Below are 20,641 nucleotides of genomic sequence, written 5' to 3'. Positions count from 1 at the left end.
TCCAAGGTATATACATTCAAGAGAATTAAAAACAGGTGTTCAATATAAACCTTGCACACAAATATTCAAATAGTAACAAAGATTTCTACAAAAAGCAAAAATAACTCAAATGTCCAAGAACTCATGGAGAAATAAAATATGGAATATCCGTATAATGGAACATTAGTTAGCCATAAAAAGGAATGATGTCCTTATACATGCTGCAACATGAATGAACTTTGAACACATTATGTTAAGTGAAGGAAGCCATTCACAAAAGGTCATACACTGTATGACTCCATTTAAATGAAATGTCCAGAGTAAGCAAATCCATGCAGACAGCAAAGGTGAGTAGTTGTCAGAGTCTAGGGAAAGGAGGGAGTCAAGAGTAACTGTTTAGTGGATATGGGATTTCTTTTGGGGCTGATGAAAATGTTCTGGAATTAGATAGTGGTGATGGTTACACAACATCACATAAGTATTCAAAAAGCCACAGAACTGCGTACTTCAGTTAAAAAGGTGAATGTTATGTTATGAGAAGTTTACATCATTTAAAAACCAATGGGACGTCCCCAGTGGTCCAGTGGCTAAGACCCCGTGTTTCCAATGGAGGTGACATAGGTTTGATCCCTGGTTAGGGAACTAGACCCCACGTGCTGCAACTAAGACCCAGCACAGCCAAATAACTAAATAAATATTTTTTTAAAAATGAAAAAATAATTAAGGGGCTTCCCTGGTGGTCCAGCGGTTAAGAATCAGCCTTCAACACAGGGGACGATCCCTGGTAAGGGAACTAAGATCTCACATGCCATGGAGCAACTAAGCCTGTGCCACACACAAGTAGGGAGTCCAAGTGCCACAGCGAAAGATCCTGCATCACGCAACCAAGATCCCACGTGCCACAACTAAGGCGCAGCCAAATAACAAACATAGAAAGATGATTAATGTCAGAATATCTAATGTTGATTTACATTTATTTATTTAACCAGGCATGATAAACAATAATCTTCTAACCACATCTCACTGCCCAAATGCCTCCCCACTCTACACTATCCTCCTTTGCATTTGATGAGAAAATGCAAATCTCATCAGTCCTAATAACCTTTTATGACAAAACTCAAACTGTCAAACTCTTTTCATCCTCATCTCTAGTAATCTGCTACTTTGTGCTTTAGCCATGACAGAATACATAAAAGAGAAGTTCATGGACTATTACTCTCCACACAAAATTTTTAATCCTTGGTATCTCTCCCTAAGATGCCCTAATTCTTTAGGTAATGTGTTTCCCTGTAACTGTACTTTATACATACATTTACACATAAAATGGGCTTCTCAGGTGGCAGTGGTGGTAAAGAACCTGCCTGCTAATGCAGGAGACACAACAGACAGGGGTTCAATTCCCGGGTTGGGAAGATCCCCTGGAGAAGGGGATGGCAACCTATTCCAGTATTCTTGCCTGGGAAACCCTATGGACAGAAGAGCCTGGAGGGGTACAGTCCATAGGGTCATAAAAAGTCAGACACAACTGAAAGGATGTGGCAAACATGCATGCATCAAATGTAAACTATGTATTTATTATTAGGAACCTCTTGGGGAAAGGAAACGTATCTTAATTTGTTCTCCTGTGTTTATGTGCTAATAAAACAGGCTCCCAGTAAATGTTTGTGGAAGAAATGAAAAGATACAGTGACCTGTACTGATGAAAGAATACAAAGAATTAAAAGTATCAGAGGACAAGATAAAGACAACTGGAAAGATGGTGGTACTTTAAGACCATACATGGTTAATGGAAATAAGATTTACTGAAAGACAAGCTGACAAGAGTAAAGGTATTTTAGTAAACCAAAGTAGGTTGGGATTAATAAAGTGGAATCAGTGGCTTTATAAACTGTGCTGGTTAAGTCAATTTATGGCTTCATTAGGTTAAGAATTTGCTCACTAAAACCCATGGCTGCTTTCACTCTTATTACTCTCAAATCCCAGTGCTTAAATGCAGACATACCTTTCTATACGGGCAATTATCCAGGACTAATTATAAAATTTGTCTGTGGATCATTCAGGCCCTCGGTCTATTTATCTTCCTAGACTAAAATCAATTAGGCTGCCTGAGGTTATAAAAACAGCACTGACTCAGGAATTAAGCGACTCCGGATTTTATCCCATGTACAGGAGCTAATTATACCTCTTTCTTCAAGTTTCTTTCTCTCCTTCAAAAGGGAACCTTTCACAAGGCCAGTAGTCAGCCAACAGCCTCCAGCTGCAGTGCCTTTGAGATTCGTAGCAGTGTTCCAGATGAGGCCACACCCGCCCTGCTTAGCTCCCAGTGAGAGACTAAGCGTGACACTGGTGCCGGGGCCTGGCCATTTCTGCTGCCTGAAGCATCCTCTGTGGGAAATCTATGGACTGGGGTTCCCGATAGGGCTGACAGAGACTCTCTCACAGCTGCACACAGTCTTAGTCATTTCCTACTGAATTCTTCTTCCTTCTTTCTCAACAGGTGTCAGAACTGTATCATGTCTGTCCACTCCTCCTATTCCTATTTATCCTACATAGACGCTATCCGTAATAAAGCACGTTCTAACTATGTCCTGGCTCTGCTTCTCAGAAGATCAACTGATACACTGACATAACCTATCCTCCAACTGCAAAGTTCGCTGAAATCTAGCTATCACGCATTGCCAACTTAACAAAATACTGACTGGGCATTTAACCAGGCTACAAACAGGCTTGTGTACTACAAAGGAATGTACGTTAGAATGTCTCTCCAGACTTTAAATGTTCACCTCCAGTGTGGTGTTGAGCAAAAATTAATTTGGCTTAATCAACTAATATATATTCAACATGCAGAATCTATCAAAAGTACTTACATAACTGTGTTGTCATCCACTAAGATATCACAACCATGAGCAGGACACGAAATAGTCTGGAAAAGATTGAAATTTAAACTACGTCTTCATTCAACAAATATTTACTAAATGTTTACCACTGCCAGGAATTTGCTAGGTTCTGAGGATACCTTAACATTTATAGGACCCTAATCATTTCCTTTCTTTTAAAAGAAACCTGTATGTGAGTATCTGTCACTATAAAGCAACTAAAATTGCTAACCCAAACAACTGGTTTTTCAATATTAAACTTAATTGGCAAAGGCAAGAGATACACAACAAAAATTCTCAACAAGTTTAGCCTGGATAAATACAAATGTTAATGCCTGCTAAGAAAACATTACCTGCACTGGATTTTTAACTGGAATATCACATTGTAAATAGGAAAAAAAAAATCTCAATTATCTTTTAGTTGTTTTAACCTAGAAAAAAGAGCCAAATGTAATTCACAACCCAGAATGCTTTACCTGTTTATATTTGTGTAACAGTCTAAACACTTAAAAGAAATTCAACAAAATCTCAAGAACAAAGTGGCATCTTTACCTGTCCCATGCCTTCTTCCATTATTTTGGTAGTTAAATATTCACTCCAGCACTGCATACAAAACTTATGTCCACATTCAAGGCCAGTGAAATACTGCAACAAAAATAATATATGGACTTTCAAAAGAAATTATCAGAAGAATCACTATAGTGACTCAATAAGAATCAATCAGATCATGTTTCTCATAGTGGCTAAAATGTCCAATTTGACAGGACTAAATGGGCTCCTAAAACGAATTTCTATGGGGCAAAATCTATACACACATTCACTGAGCAGAAAACAACGAGAGATGATTCTACATTAGATATTTATAATTTTTAGGAAAGGCACACAAGTTTGTACCAATAAGCAAATGAAAAGATGCTCAATATCCTTAATCATCAGGAAAGGTAAATCAAAGTCACAATGAAACACCACTTCACACCCACTAGGACAGTTATAATCAAAAAGACACAATAAAAGTGCTGACAAGGATATGGAGAAATCAGAACCCTCAAACACTGCTAGTGGGAACGTACAGGAATTTTGGAAAACATTGGCAGTTTCTCAAGAAATTAAAAGTTATTACCAAATGATTCAGCAACTCCACTGCTAGGTATGTACCCACATAAAAACTTGTACACAAATGTTCACAGCAGCATTAGCCACAATAATTCCAAACTGGAAACAAATCCAATGTCCATCAACTGATAAATAAGCAAAATGTGGAATATCCATGTAACAGAAAATTACTCAGCCATCAAAGCAGTAAAGCACGCACTATAATGTGGACAAACCTTGCAAACATGCTAGTAAAATAAACCAGTCACCAAATACCACATGTTGTTTGCTTTCACTTGTAGATTGTGGTTGCCTAAGGCTAACAAGCTTGAGAGGAATGGGAAGTGACTACACAAGGTCCTTGGGGGATTATTAAAATGTTTGAAAATGAATTGTGGTGATGGCTACACAACTCTGTGACTATGCTTAAGACCATTTTAAATAAGCAAGTTGTATGGTATGTGAATTACATCTCAATAAAGCTGCTACTTTATTATTATTTTTTGGCCATACTGCTTGCTTGGTTTGCAGGATCTTAGTTCCCCGACCAGGAAGTGAACGCAGCCCCACAGCAATGAAAGCACCAAGTCTTAACCACTGGACTACCAGGGAGCTCCCAATGGTGTTATTTCTAAAATGTCACACAGATACCACAGTTCTCGGAGCTGCAATGGAATATACCTAACCTAGAAAATAAAACCTTATGGAAACCAAAATACTTCTTCAGAATAGTAGTAATACTTTAATAGTAAGAATAATAATAGTAACATTTTGGCCTAATGTTATACTACTTATATGATTTGAAATACTTTCAATTTGATGGCTGGTTAAATGAACCTTATTATATTCTATAATGGGATATTAAAAGCAGGTACTTTAAGTAATATTAAGAGTGTAGAAGACTACACTTCAAAAGACAAACATGGTTATCATAGTTTACTTTAAAAATATTTTACTATATTTACCACCTAATTCTTTTTAAATTAGTATAATATAGGCTATAGTTAAAGACAATTATTTAACAATATGAGTTTATGTTAAAAAAAAAAAGTCTTATCTCCATCTTTCTCTACCTTGTCCTCTACTTCTCTACCCAGAAGTAATCACTATTTCCAATATATGGTAGAAGTACCACAAACCTTCTTCTGTATCTTGGTTTTCTTTTTATTATCTGTGCGATCAAATGAATGTATATCAGGAAAAATTTGTACAAGTGAAATTCTAACAGTATACATTTTGATTATTGCAAAGAGGTTGTTGCAATTTACACTACTGAAGAAAACCTTCTCACACCCATGCCCAAACACTTAAACTCCTTGATTTTTGCCAGTAACAGGTGAAAATGAACTAACTACCAAGAGTTTTGATTTTAATTTCTCCTTTTGAGTGAAGCTTAAAAATTTGAAACAAGATTTAAGGCTGTATATTTCTTTTTCTGTGTATTTTCTTCACCTTTTTTGCCAAATTTTCCTCTGGGCATTTTTTCTAAATGTTTTACTGTTTTTTTTTGTTTTTACTTATTTAGAAAATTGACTGTTTATAAGTATGGAAAATATTTTCTCCCAGTTTCAATACATTTTGCTGCTGTGCAGAAGCTCTTCATTCATATACAGCAAAATGTATCAGCTTTAGAATCCATGGCCTCTAAATTAGTTTCTTCTTAAGTTGAAAAAAGTTGTGACAGACTTATGGACATGGGGAGAGGGGAGGAGAGGGAGAGATGTATGGCAAGAGTAACATGGAAACTTATATTACCACATGTAAAACAGAGCTAACAGGAATCTGCTGTAAGGCTCAGGAAACTCAAACAGGGGCTCTGTATCAATCTAGAGGGGGGAGATGGGGCAGGAGATGGGAGGGAGATTCAAATGCAAGGGGATATATGTATATCTGTGGCTGATTCACGTTGAGGTTTGACAGAAAACAACAAAATTCCGTAGAACAATCATCCTTCAATAAAAAAAATAAAAACGAAAGCAAGACATACAAAGGAAAAACTAGTTAAAAGATTATTTTGTTTCAATATGTGCAAATAAATTTTTAAACCTGGAAAAAAAAAGTTGTGTTTTTTTGGGGGGGGAGCTGCACTGGTCTTTGTCGCTGAGCACAGGCATCTCTAGTTGCAGCAAGACAGGGCTACTCTTTAGTTGCAGTACACGGACTTTTCAACGCAGTGGCTTCTCTTGTTTGGAACACAGGTTCTAGGGTGCGAGAGCTCCAGTAGTTACAGTTCATAGGCTTAGCCGCCTATGCCAGTTCCCTGTGGCATGTGGAATCTTACCAGACCAGGGATCAAATCCGTGTCCCCTAAACTGGCAGGCAGATTCTTAACTACTGGACCATCAGAAGAGTCCTAAATTAATTTTGATATAAGGAGTAAGGCAGAAATCTAAGTTTCCAGATGGTTACAGAGTTGTTCCAATACCATTTATTAAATAATCCTCCTTAAAGGAAATACCCTCTCTGTTGTGTATTAAATTCTCCACAAATATACTCGACTCTGGCTTCTCTGGTGGCTCACTGATAAAGAATCCGCCTGCCAATTCAAGAGATCCAAGTTTGATCCCTGGGTCACGAAGATTCCCTGGAGAAAGAAATGGTAAACCACTCCAGTTCTTGCCTGGGAAATCCCATGGACAGAGGAGCTTGGCAGGCTACAGTCCATGGAGTGGCAAAGAGTCGGACACGACTGAGCAACTAAACAATACTCAACTCTATTCTGCTTTACTGCACTGCCTATTTCTGAATTTGGTAAGACTAGCTTCTCTCTACCCTCATCAATCTACTCTTTGCTTCATTTTATTAATATTCTATCTTTCCAAATACTTGTCATTTATTTATCTCCCCTTTCCTTCATATAGGTCTTTCATATTTCTTGCCAAGTTTATTCTTAGCTCTTTTATTCATTTTGTGGCTCTTATTAAAGTGGCATTTTAAATTCTACAACATTTTCTAATTAGCTGTTATTTGAAATATGCTTACAAAATTTCTGATGTTGCTTATGAGCTATAAATGCAAATAAGATACAATATTATAGCATACTAACTATGTAAAATATACTTGGAAAGTAACTGGGAAAGAAAAAGTTCAGAGTCCTAATACTGGTTTTACAGACCAAATAATATGGAAAATATCAAGGTTAAAATGTTACTATTCAGAGAGTGACAATGATTCTACCTGAGTCACAAAATAAGTGAAGATAGATATTTGGGAAATCAATATTCTAATCCAAAAACAAAAGATCTGAGAAATAAAAAGAATCTATTCTTACTACTACTCACAACAGTGAAGGAGATCTGGCACTAACCTATTGTCAGATTACTAAAGGAGAGTATTTGATTTTTGATATTTGAGGGGGCATTCTACAAATATAATAAAATCGTATCAGTAATTCTAAAATGTTTTATTCATAACCTAAAAACACAAACACACCCTCATGTGCTTTCCTCTTTTTTACAAAGACTGATAGCTTAAAGGTCACAATGGTTACGCAGTGATCTCTATAGGTAACACGTCTACTTTGGGGGACTTTTACACCAGGGCTCTTTTAAGATAACATAAAAAGACAAAAAACAAAGTTGTTTTTTTTTTCCCCCTTTCCAATAACTTTTTAAATTAAACAGGTAACAAGACTAAACAACATAAATTAGAAAAATAAATCACACATACATGTCCAAAGGTAAAGCAAAAAGAGGGTGGCAACTCTCACAGTCTTCAATTTTGCTTTTATCTATACCTTATTCTTAGAAAGTATAAAATGATTTACTTCATAAAAAAGATGATAGCTCAAGCTATATTTTCTAATAGAGCTAAATCTTAAGCTTTGATTGAAAATAATATTATTATATAAAGTAACTGTTGCCAAGGCTAAGAAATTCCTGAACTGGACACAACACAAGGGGGTAGGGGGACAGAGGAGGAATCTCTGAACTGAAAAAGAGTGTTCCAAAATCTCAGGAAATTGTTTTTAAAGAAGAGACCACCCAAAATAGCCCCAAAGTATCAATTTTATAAACTAAACTGTCAGAAACATTTACTTAAAAACCTGTTTTCATGTGGCACTATATAAAGCAAAGTTGCTTTCTAGAAGGATAAAGGTATTGAAGATAAACAATAATAAAACACAAGTTATCAGTGTTTGAAGAATAGTGGAAATTGATACATGGGAGTCAGGTAAATAATGTAAGTAAAGAAAGCATTCATCCAATTAATAAAGCCTGAATAAAGAATCTCAGGTGACATTCACTTGCAAAATTGAAAAGGTTAAAATTATCCTTTATTAGCCCAAGAACTGTGAGAAAAGAAGTCCTAGTTTCACTGTGCTTACTTTTTCCTAACACCTGGTACAGTTTCCATAACAATTTTAACTTACTTTCCAACCAATGCTGCTGTTTACTTTCTTGTCCTGTCACTTACATAGCCAAACTTCCTTTGAAAGACTAATTTATGTTTATTGCCTCCACTTCCTTTCCCACCTTCAAGTCCATGACTCTTTAGCTCATGTAGTTTGGTTTCCCATCTTACCATAATACTTAAAATTACTTTTCAGGATCATCAGTCAACTTCTTGTTGCTAATTCCAAACTCAACCTTTCAATTACTCTCTCTGAAGCTCTAGCACTGTTTACCACTCTTGGTATTGCATTTTCTTCCTTTGGTTTCTGTATTGCTATACCCCCTGTTGCCCTACCTACCACAACTTCAGAGGTTAATTCAAATGTCAATGTCAGTGGGAAGTCTCCCTGATCCAAAACTGGATTAGGTGTCTCTCCAATGTGTTCCCTCAGTACCATGCCTCAGTACCATGCCCTACCAAAGCTCTTACCATTTTTTCTATGTCATTTTACTTATTTGCCCAGTTAACCTGTAAATTATGCCTTTATTCTCCACTGTTTCTAACATTTAGAATAGTGTCGAGTCTGCTGAATAAATGAAGGCTGTTTCCTCCACTATCAGTTATTAAGTATAGCACAATCCACACTGCAAATATCTACTTATGATTTTCAATTCTAATTTGTTCAAGGGCATTGAGAAAGTTATAGCGGTTATTTGTGAGCAGCTAGCTTCAGTACTTATATTTAAGGTTTATACTAAAGAGGAGCTGGCTGTAAGAGAGCAGGAAGGGAAATGCCAAGGAATAAGAAACCATACATAATCCGGAACAAACTTTTTGAGTCTTAGTATTACCTCACAGAACCATTTACATACACTATACAAATGTCAACTGGCAAAGAGAAACTGTTAAAGAAAGATAATAAAATGGTCAAAACACAAAACTAATGTATTTTTAATAGCAGTGCTGATTGTTCTTTTAAATACTTAAGTTAGGACTGTGATTTAAGTAAAGGGAAATGAATATAGTTTCAGGCTGACAGAGATCTGAAACAATATCTTATTCAATTTATTTGAAAGGTTAAAAAAAAATGAGACTCAGCCAGATTAAATCATTTATTACCCAAAGCCAAGAAGCTAGTGTTACAGCTGTGACTGAGAATATGGGGTACTTCCCCTGGCACTCCAGAGGTTAAAATACCATGTTTCCACTGTAGGGGACAAGGATTTGATCCCTGGTCGGGAAACTAAGATCCTGCACGCCGCATGGCAAGGCCAAAAAAAATTTTTTTAATTCGAAAATAAAATAAGAATGACTTAAGAATCTGGAAATTCAATTTAGTATTTTAGCTACTAAATTTTTTTGACTGAAAATTTTAATCAGTTGATTTATTTTTTAGGCCACACCATGTGGCATATAGAAACTTAGTTCCTTGACCAGGGATCAAACCTGTGCCCCCTGCACTGGGAATGAGGAGTCTTAAGCACTGGACCACCAGGGAAATGCTCCTACTAAATTATTTTAACTCTGATTTTCCAGTTCTCTAAGAGCATATTAATTAACTTTCTTTTAATACTCTTCTAAGTGCTTGTATGTGCAAACAAATTAATTTCCTTCAAATGAGAACGTTTAAAGGTACACATGTCAAATTCTAAGATTAATAACAAAAAACCTTCAATATGTTAAAATATATAATACTGGTGACAAAGTTCTGGTATATACTAATTACTATAAAAACCTGCTTAACTATTACAATAGAGAATATAAACAAGATGGTTATAATTGTTGTAAAATTAAATTAGCCTTAGATACCTTTAAACATCTTAAGAGGTGAATTCTGAGTAATTAAATACATTTTTTTGGCCATAAATGTAATTTTCCTATGGTTACTAATAAAGTGCTTTCACAAGAAGAAGATTGTGTTTATTTAAGCATAACATTTCTTCACTAGATAAGTCAAAGTAAATCCTCTAAATACAATAGGTTTTAGGAGGGATACACGTACTAAAGAATAGCTGTTGGATTGGCTCTGTATGTGTGAAAATCTTTTGTTAAGAAGAGTCCTGAAAGCTCCCTAGTGAAATAGCATTAAAGACATTTTGTTAAGTGTTTTGGATATTCTAAAAACTTAAGTTTTAAATCTACTTTAATTTGGATAAAAATAATTCTATTTGCTGCCTACCTATTAACACAATTCTCCCATAGAGGTAAAGCAAAAAGATTCAGGTGTATAGTGACAACTTGGACAAGTTGCAGCTTTAAAAAGCAAATGAGGATGGGGAAGGGCTGAGAGACAAGCTCTTACTCTTCTTTATTCTTAATATATGGATAGGTTACTGCTTTGCTACAATCCCAGACTCCCAGAACTGCCTTTGTTGAAATAACGAAATGTCAATTTATCCTCTGAAGTAGAGTCAGCAGTGCTGGCCTTAAACTACCAGATACTCACCGAGTTAGGGTAGTTCAAGTAGCAGATCTGACAAGGCATATCCTGTGCTGATGACCTTGTATTCATCTGGCGTGTTCGAGACTTTTTACTTGGATTAATTACATGACACTCAGCAAAGAGCTTCTCCAGGTTTCCATCAAAGTACCTGCATTATTTAAACAGAAAGGATGAGAGCCCTGCAACAGCACACTGTTAGAGCTCTCAAAAACCTGATTTTCTATAGGGAAAAGCAAAGAAGTGAATTAAACCAAGACCATATTCCTTCTTGCTCAGAGAAAATGTGTTGTATGGCTACAAACTGTAGCAAACAGAAGTATATGTACAGGTAAGCAGATCAAATTTTTGCTATTTTAACATTTTTTACTTTGTTTTTATCCTGAGAAGTTAAGATATTAGTATATTAACAGAACTACAACTAAAATCTATGGATAAAAGTTGTATTATCTCTAACGGTACCTTATGAAAAGTGTGTTTTAATAGGCTAGGCTATATTTTACACCAATGAATTAATTTTATTAATAATTTTAGTTCTACCAGTTTAAATACATTAGTGAGTAAACTACCTACAAAGCATACTTTATCCCACAACTCATTTAAAAATTAAACTACTACATGTGTCTCTTTCTACAAAAGACTTGCTTTCTAAATATTCTTTGAAAATAATTTTTAATTTATTAGGGTAGGGGAAGAAGGAGGAAACAAAAAAGTATATCTTTAAAAGTTTTTATATCAAATAATCTATATATTCATTTTTTCATATAAAGTATGTATCTATATTTACAGAAGTAGTTCACTAAGATATCAACAGCATAGTATGGCAAGTACTAGCTAGAGAGTTACGACTAAACTGTAAACTTCTTGACAGAAGATACGGGTAAATACTTAGCACAATGTTTCCCATTAATCCAGTAAGACATGGTCTTTGGTCTCCTGAAATATCTTAATATTCTAAATGGAAAAGCAACAGATTAAAGAAAAAACTTTCAATTTAATCAGCAAAAATGTTAACATGGAATCTGATCAATTTACTTTTTAACTTAAGTACAGGCTTAAATAACTTCAATGTTCTTTATATATAAACAAGAGGTTCTCCAGTTAAAAAATTATCGATACTCAAAAGAGTTCCCAATAGTTTTCATGAAAGTCTTGTTCAGGCATTGTATCAAAGCATTTACTGCATCTCCAGAACATCACTCATGAGAACCACCACCACTCTCTAAAGACAAATAAATATCCTTTTATAAATGCTTTGACTACAATTATGTTTCAATGAAATGGTCATGTCATCAATCAAAATGTCAACATATTATTAATATAAAAGGGGAACGCATATGAAGTTGTCTCTGATGATTCAGCTAATCAAAATATATAGAGCAGAAAAATCAAATGTTTTTCTTCACAAGTTATCTTTGAAAACACCTAAGATATAAGTTTTATCTGAAAAGTTGAAACATATGAAGAAAACACTAAATATGAATAAGTATTCCAATTAACCCCTTGTTTAATTAAAAAAAAAATTGTGGACACAAGAAAACACAAACTCCAGTTATCAAAAACTTGAAAATTAACAACTAATACTTCGGTGAACAGTCTAGGTAGCATTCTATGCAAATACAAAGAGACGTGCACATCTGATATCATCTCATATTCCAGGCTTATTACCTGCTTTCTTCACTAAACAATATGTAACACCACCTTTGTCCATGAGTATGGGGTTACATTATTTTCACTGTTGCATAATATTTCTCTGTAGGTATATACTATAATATACTTAACCAACCTTATACTGAAAGATATTTAGAGATGTTCCACATACAGACAATCCTAGATTAAAATACTGCCCCATCTGATGGGGGGAATATATCTAGACTTGTATTTCTTTATTAGTGAAACTGAATATATTTTTCGTGAAGATACTGCTATTAGTTTATGAGTTCAGCGAGTAAATGAAGAGTAATCCTTTGTTTTATGGACTGCTTTCTTCCCAGTTTCCAACTTGCCTCTAAATATTGTTTAATGGTGTTTAACTGCCACTTTTAATTTTTCTGTGGGCGAATTTACCATGCAACACTGTTGTGATTTATGGATTTCATAAACTTCTTAAAAATTATCTCTATATGCAAAGACTATAGAAGTTTATTCATGATTTAGGCCTTTCCTTTAAACTGTTTCCATTAAAACTGTTGATTTACGTGGAAATTATTTTCGTGCAGTAAGAAGAAAGCAGGGGTTCCATTTAATTTTAAGCCAAATGGCTAGCCACTACTGAAGGGTGTTTCAACTACTGAAATACTTCCTTCTACCTTAAAGGTATCAATTTAAACCTCATCTCCTTAAACAAATCTTCTTTGACAGTTCCTCCTCTTCATATTAGGTAAGGCTCCCTTGTATTACATCCTCACAGTATTTTGTACTCCTGTGTAACAAATCATATTACTAACCCTGTAATCACTGTTTATGTTTTTCCTGTGAAAGATAAAGTGAAAGTAGCTTAGTTGTGTCCAACTCTTTGTGACTCTGTGAGCTATATAGCTCACCAGGCTCCTCTGTCGATGGAATTCTCCAGGCAAGAATACTGGAGTGGATTGCCATTCCTGTAATCACTATTTTATGTTTTTCCTACTAGAATGTAAACCCCATGAGGACTATTTTATTACTGTAGCAGCCCTATTATCTGTAAGAGTTCAATTTCTTTTTAGAGAACAAAGAGATAATAATAAATCTGAATTTCTTTATTTAGGAATATTTCTTAAAGATAGCAATATATTATAGTTTATAGTTTTCAGTCCATTCTAGAAGGCAAATAACCTTCAAATACAGCCCAGGTAAACAGAATGGAGAACTGAAAAATCAACTCATATTGCTGGTCATAGCAGGCAGGCCAAGAAATTTTGTTCATTTAAGTTCCATTTTACAGAAATGTAACACTTTAAAATTTGTTTTTATTTTTATTCATCACATGCTCTGTCCACCGAAGACTTTGCTATGGTTATTTGGAAAGATACTGAAGTCTAATTTATTGTTATAGAACATACCTTAAAATGGGTATTTAAACCAATTTTGCCAATTGTATATAATACATTGACTGTCCTTATATAATACCCTACACTTAACTCTAGGTTGGAACTTCCCGGAACTCTTCCCAGTTGATTACCATTTTACATAATTTTTCCACTAATTACATTGTTTTCACATTGTATAGCTTTTCTTTCAAGAATAGTAAAAACTGCTTTCTATTTCCTAAGCCTGACAGCCCTAATTACTTAGACATAATTAAAATGTTGTGTTTTAAAAAATTTATCGGCCTCCCTCAGGCCTTAGTTTTGGCACGTGGATCTTTTGTTGTGTCATGCAGGATCTTTCACCGCGGTGCAAGAGGTCAGTAGTTGCAGCTCAAGGGCTTAGTTCTCTGTGGCATGTGACCAGGGATCAAATCCATGTCCCCTGCGTTACAAGCTGGATTCTTAACCACTGAACCACCAGGGAAGTCCCTAAAATGTTTAATTGTATTCAAATGCTCATTTTAGCCACACTACTACTCATGACAACCTCCATTTCTTCTGGTACCTGTTGTTACTGAAGTCTTTAGTAAAAATAATTCTCATTTTATAATTCAAATCATTTTCAACTGACATATATTCAAGGTTTCTTCATTCTTGAAGTATAGTTCTATAGGGTTGATCTTAGCATTTAACTTTCTCTTTCAAAATGCCAATTCAGGTAATAATTATTTCAAGAGCTTTTAGCTATTAAGATCTGCTGGATTTACACCCAATCTTTGTTCATCTGTCTTCCTTGCCTACCATCTACTAATTCCTTCTTTGTCCTTTTCTTCTCTTACATGTCTTCATTTTCCATAGTACCTGCTCTATTTCTGGCTATTGCCAACATGCTTTCAATACATTATTGACCAGGGGATTTTTGCAGAAACACCTGTGGCCCGCAAGTTGTTATCCAAGTGAATACCTGAAAGGTCTCCCGTCAGTAACGTTCAGGTAACAAAAGACATATTACTATGTCTATGGTCAATAACGAGGTAACTTCTGCAAGATTACTGCTTGTCCCTTTTTTTCCCCCCTTAGTTCTGTCAGCTTCCTTTTATCTTGTTCTGTTATTTCATCAGTTTATCTTTGATCTCTTATCTCAAAGTCTATTGCTTACTTTAATCTTCTTAAAAAGAACAAAGAAGCTTTTTTTCAACCTACTAATTATGACAGTTTTATAAGGACTACTAGAGAGTAAAGCGTCTGCCTACAATGCAGGAGACTTGGGTTCGATCCCTGGGTCGGGAAGATCCCCTGGAGAGGAAATGACAACCCACTCCAGTACTCTTGCCTGGAAAATCCCATGGACTGAGATGCCTGGTAGGCTACAGTTCATGGGGTTGCAAAGAGTCGGACATGACTGAGCGACTTCACTTTCACGCTCAAGAATATATGTGGATTCTTAACTTCTCAGACTTTGTATACCTGGGTCACTACATATTTGAAAGTTCCTTCAGTTTGCTGGCTTTTACGTACATCCTTGCTGGTCAAAACAGACCAAGATGAAGAGAGACTAATTCAGTGTAAGGCAATTTAGTTCAAGTACCTTGCTTAATGAGTTAACACACATATTTCTCTCTGCTTCACTGACTCCAGTACACAGGTGCAAAGATTATCATAAAACAATACTATCTTCCTTTCCTACAAAATCTAACTATCCTTTTGACAAAATCATATTGATGAAAAGAAAAACAGAATGGCAGTATTGCTCTTTTCCTTCAGTCCAGATTTTCTTCAGTGGGGCAAGGGCATGATGATTACAGTATCCCCACTCCATCTCTCACAAGGCCTAGATTTTTCTAGATAAAGATTGTTAGAAGGGCTGGGGATTCCCTGATGGTCTAGGGGTTAGGACATCATGCTCTCAATGCTGGAGCATCATTAGATTCCTGGTTGGGAAAGTAGGATTCTGCAAGCTGTGCAGTGCAGCAAAATAAGTTAGAAGAGCAACATGAGAGGGTCTTCAGTAGAGATTTGTGTGTGTGGTGTGTGGGATCTGAGTTCCCCAACCAGGCATCAAACCTGTGCCCTCCTGCACTGGAAGCGGGGATTCTTAGCCACTGGACCACCAGGGAAGTCATTCAGTATGTTTTCAGAAATATAGTTAAGCAAACTGGCACTTAATCAGTCAACTCTCCAAAATATTTAGATCTTAATTTTTCATTTTCCTTGAATATGAGAAATATACCAAGTAATATGAATTAAATTTCAAGGCAGGAACAATTACAGCTTAAAAACTAAGTCTGGTTATAGAAGTATATATATAGCTGGCTAGTATGTCTTCTTGAATTCCAAATGACTGGCATCATTGTTTGCCATGTCAATAATTTTGTCGTTATGAGCTTTTCTTAAAAGCCACTTATCACAGTAAATTTGATAAGAATTCAGGGAATAAGGCGATAGGGGTGGGGGGCGGTGGGGGAATCATACAACTCAGATCAGGAGCTAGAACACTGCTAGTACTTTACAAACCCTCCAAACACCTCTTTTTCAGTAACAAGCTCTCCCCCCAAGAGATAATCACTACTCCATTTTACCACCTAAATATCCACCCTCAAACAATGTAACTTATTTTTGCCTGTTTTTGAATTTCATATAAACAGAACCATATTGAGGCCAGGTATTCTGTTGCATTTGTTTTCCTTTCACTAAATATGTTTTTAAGATTCATCTATGTAGTCAGTTGTTGCACTATTTTACTTTTCATTCCTGAATTATATAAATATACCACAGTTACCTACCTATAGACACCTGAGTTGTTTGTAGCTTGTGCTCGTATGGGTAACAATGCTATGAACACACTTATATATAACCTTCAATTTAGACATACTTATTTTTCTCTGTATACCTGGGAGTGGAATTATTGGGTCAAAGATATGCAATTGTATTGCTGCTAATTGAAAAATAAATTTTTATAATTCTAAAATCATTTAACAACTTTTCTGTAGATTCCTTTGGATTTACAATATATACCATTCATATCAGTGATTAACTGTCTAGTATCTGCCTTACAACCATTATACTTTATTATTATTGGTATACTACTGGCTAGGATCTCCTTCAGTATATGTTGAATATGAGCAAAGATAACAGACACCCATGTCTTGAACTCCATATAAAAGGGAAATATTTTCAACATTTCATCATGAACTATATCTCCTACAGATGCTTTTATAGATTTTTAGATTAAGTTTCCTTTTGTGCCTACTTTGCTAATGGTGTTTCTTTTTTAAAATCATGAATAATTGGTAATTTTCAGCAACTGCTCCTCTGCATCTACTGAAATATTATTCTCATTTATTTGTTCCAGTGACCATATTTAACTGTTTTAAGTTAAACCAACCTAGCATTTCTGGGATAAATCTTGGCCATGCTGGATTATTAATTCTTTTTATGTACTGCTGGATTATTAATTCTTTTTATGTACTGCAGGATTCAATTTGCAAATATTTGGGGTTTTTGTTTCCCTTGGCAACTATGTATATGATAGAAACTGACGTGTAATTTTCCTTTGAGCTTTAGTATCAACGTTGTGATAGCTTCAAGAAGGGGGAGCAAACTCTTTTTCTGTTTTCTAAAAGAATATAAAGTTATGTATTATAAGGTTAGAATTTCTGTCTCATTAAATGTTGGTCCAAGTTCCCAGTGTATCCAATCTGGACTTGGACTTTATTCAAAGTTTCACTTCACAGTTATAACCCCATAAGAGTTTTATCTTTCTTACGTAAATTTTTGTAAAAGCAAATTCCTAAGAATTTATCCATTTCATGTAAAATTTCAACCTAGTTATTAACAGTATCTTTTTTTTAAGTATCTTAGGATTCAAAGGGACATTCATTACTGATATTGGTTATTTGTGCTTTCTTTTCTTGACTAATCTCATCTTTTGTCTTCTTGATCCCTTTTACTGTATGTTTCTTTTCCATTTCATTAAAGTCTCCCCCAGTATTTCTTCTTGTACATATTCTCTCTGAATTTATTTTGTTCTTTTTCTATTGGACATATCTAGCTCATCATCTTGAGACTTAAGATGAAAGCTTAGCTTATTACTATTCTTATACATGCACTTTACATGTATTTATACATGTTTTAGCACAAATTAGGCAGCTGTCTACAATTATTTTCCCTTAACATTCTAATAGTTGCTTAAATAGCATTTATGAATATTTGAAACTTTAATAAACATGGATAGAATCTGAAATGTTGGCTTAAAAAATACAAATGCTAGGTACAACACAGAGCCACTTTAATATTAATTTTAAAGGATAGCACCGTTTCTGAACACATTTCCATGATTATAGTATTCTAAATAGTATTCTAGATTAGCACTTATTTTCTTTCATCTACTGAGGGATCATCCTAACATCACTTTCACTTTTAGTACTGGGAAATCAGCTATCCTCTGGAAGAATATATACTTTCAATTTCTATTTTTCCCTCTACATACATTATATATATACACACATAGTTTCACTTTTTGTAAATAATCCTTCTTGTATCTTATTGCTCTTATGATTGTCTGTTTATGTTTACAGGTTTACTACGATGTTTTAAAATGTAGATTTCTTTTTACCATATTTAATAAAATGCTTTGGCACCAAAATTAATGATCTTACCAGAAAGTGAAATGGGAAATTTTTCACATAAGTCAAATTATCAATCTTGTTGGACTGTAAGGTGCCATCAACTGAAAGATGCATTTAGATTTCAGACAAATATCTAAGGTGTGAAAAACTACATCTTAGAATCAATAAAAACAGCATTGTATTATGCATCAGTCAGTTCAATTAAGTCACTCAGTTGTGTCCGACTCTGCAGCCCCATGAACTGCAGCACGCCATGCCTCCCTGTCCATCACCAACTCCCAGAGTTTACTCAGACTCGTGTCCATTGAGTCGGTGATGCCATCCAACCACCTCATCCTCTGTTGTCCCCTTCTCCTCCCGCCTTGAACCTTTCCCAGCATCATGGTCTTTTCCAATGAGTCAGCTCTTTGCATCAGGTGGCCAAAGTACTGGAGTCTCAGCTTCAACATCAGTCCTTCCAATGAATATTATTTTGCATGGGAACAGTTAAAATCTCTTACCAATCTATAAAAATTGGTCATTAAAGCTTCAAATATCACCTCTGCCCCATTTTCTCCTCTTTTTCTAAACTCAATGGAGACCTTCTTGTATGTTTTATGTTTCTTCTCTTGTGTATTTTCCATCCATCAGTGTGTGTGCATAATTCTGAATAGTGTTTTGATTTCCTATTAGGTTAGTGCAAAAGTAATTGCATTTTGCACTGCTGAAATCTGCAACTTGATACTGGAATACATTCTTAAATAAATGTGGTTATGTTATACACCATTTTAATGCACAGTTCTTGCTTTATGTTTTTTGCTAATGACTTATTGCTTGCTATTTATATGTATTTTACACTGTAGAAATAATGTTAGACAAAAAGAAATTTCGAGTGATTTTATTCAAGTTCAAAATTGGTCATAAAGCAGTAGAAACAACTCACAATATCAACAACGCATCTGGCCCAGGAACTGCTAAGGAATGTACAGTGCTGTGGTGGTTCAAGCAGTTATGCAAAGGAAACGAAAGCCTTGAAGATAAGGAGTACAGTGGCTGGCCATCGGAAGGTGACAATGACCAACTGAGAGAGCCATCATCAATGCTGATCCTCTTAAAACTACGGGATAAGTTGCCAAAGAACTCATCATCAAACATTTTATGGTCATTTGGCATTTGAAGCCAACTGGAAAGGTGAAAAAGTATGGTAAGTGGGTGCCTCATAAGCTGACTATAAATCATCATTTTGCAGTGCCTTCTCTTATTCTACACAACAACAAACCATTTCTTGATCTGATTGCAAAGTGCGATGAAAAGTGGATTTTATACAACAGGTGACAACTAGATCAGTGGCTAAACAGTGAAGAAGCCGCAAAACACTTCCCAAAGCCAAACTTGAACCAAAAATAGATCATGGTCACTGCTCAATGGTCTGCTGCCAGTCTGATCCACTACAGCTTTCTGAATCCCGGTGAAACCATTACATCTGAGATGTATGCTCAGCAAATCAGTGAGATGCACTTAAAACTGCAATGCCTGCAGCCAGCACTGGTCAACAGAAGGGGCCCAACTCTTCTCCATGGGAATGCCTGACTGCACGCCAGTACAGCCAAGGCTTCAAAACAGAAAGAACTGCGCCACAAGTTTTGCCTCAGCCGTATTTACGTGACCTCTTACCAACCAACCACCATTCCTCAAGCACCTCAACAAGTTTTTGCAGGGAAAATGTTCCATAACCAGCAGGAGGCAGAAAACGCTTTCCAAGAGTTTGTCAACTCCTAACACATGGAGTTTTATGCTACAGGAATAAACAAACTTATTTCTCATTGGCAAAAACGTGTTGATTATAACAGTTCCTATTTTGATTAATTAACACGAACATGTGTTTGAGCCTAGTTACAATGATTTAAAATTCAGGATCCAAAACTTCAATTACTTTTGCACCAATCTAATAGTACACTAAATCTGTTTAGCTGTTAAACTAATTCACTGAATTAATTTTGCTTATTTTAATAAGCTTTTTTTTCCTTCTGAATCTGTATGACAGCTCATACATTCTAATTCCCTGATAAAAGCATACCTGTTTTAGTTTACTAATTTAGTGTGACTAATTCTAATACCTAGAATCTCAAGTTAGTATACTTTAATTATAAAAAATAATTTGAGGAAGTAGTTTGAGGCCTTGCTGCTTTTCCCTAGAAAAAATTTATACTTGGTTCTGTCAGGTGTCTGGGTACATTAACAGTTTGGAACCATCTTAATTCAACTTCAAGGCTTGAGGTTTTCTGGGCCACTCAGATGACCTGA

At 35.3% G+C, this 20,641-nt stretch overlaps 1 protein-coding gene across 2 annotated transcripts in view; it reads right to left on the bottom strand.

Annotated features, from left to right (window-relative positions):
- Positions 1-20,641, bottom strand: part of ARIH1 (ariadne RBR E3 ubiquitin protein ligase 1) — a 103,696-nt gene that overhangs the window by 26,728 nt on the left and 56,327 nt on the right. For both annotated transcript variants that reach the window (XM_005905600.3, XM_070377398.1), the window contains 3 exons: positions 10,729-10,873; positions 3,408-3,500; positions 2,847-2,902 (listed from right to left, as the gene is read on the bottom strand). In XM_005905600.3, coding sequence (XP_005905662.2) covers positions 2,847-2,902; positions 3,408-3,500; positions 10,729-10,873 — 294 coding nt within the window. The remainder of the gene's footprint in view (positions 1-2,846; positions 2,903-3,407; positions 3,501-10,728; positions 10,874-20,641) is intronic.

Source organism: Bos mutus, chromosome 10, assembly GCF_027580195.1.
Source record: "Bos mutus isolate GX-2022 chromosome 10, NWIPB_WYAK_1.1, whole genome shotgun sequence".
Taxonomy (NCBI): domain Eukaryota; kingdom Metazoa; phylum Chordata; class Mammalia; order Artiodactyla; family Bovidae; genus Bos; species Bos mutus.
Note: the sequence above shows the minus strand (reverse complement) of the source record. Positions and strands in the feature narration are given on the sequence as shown.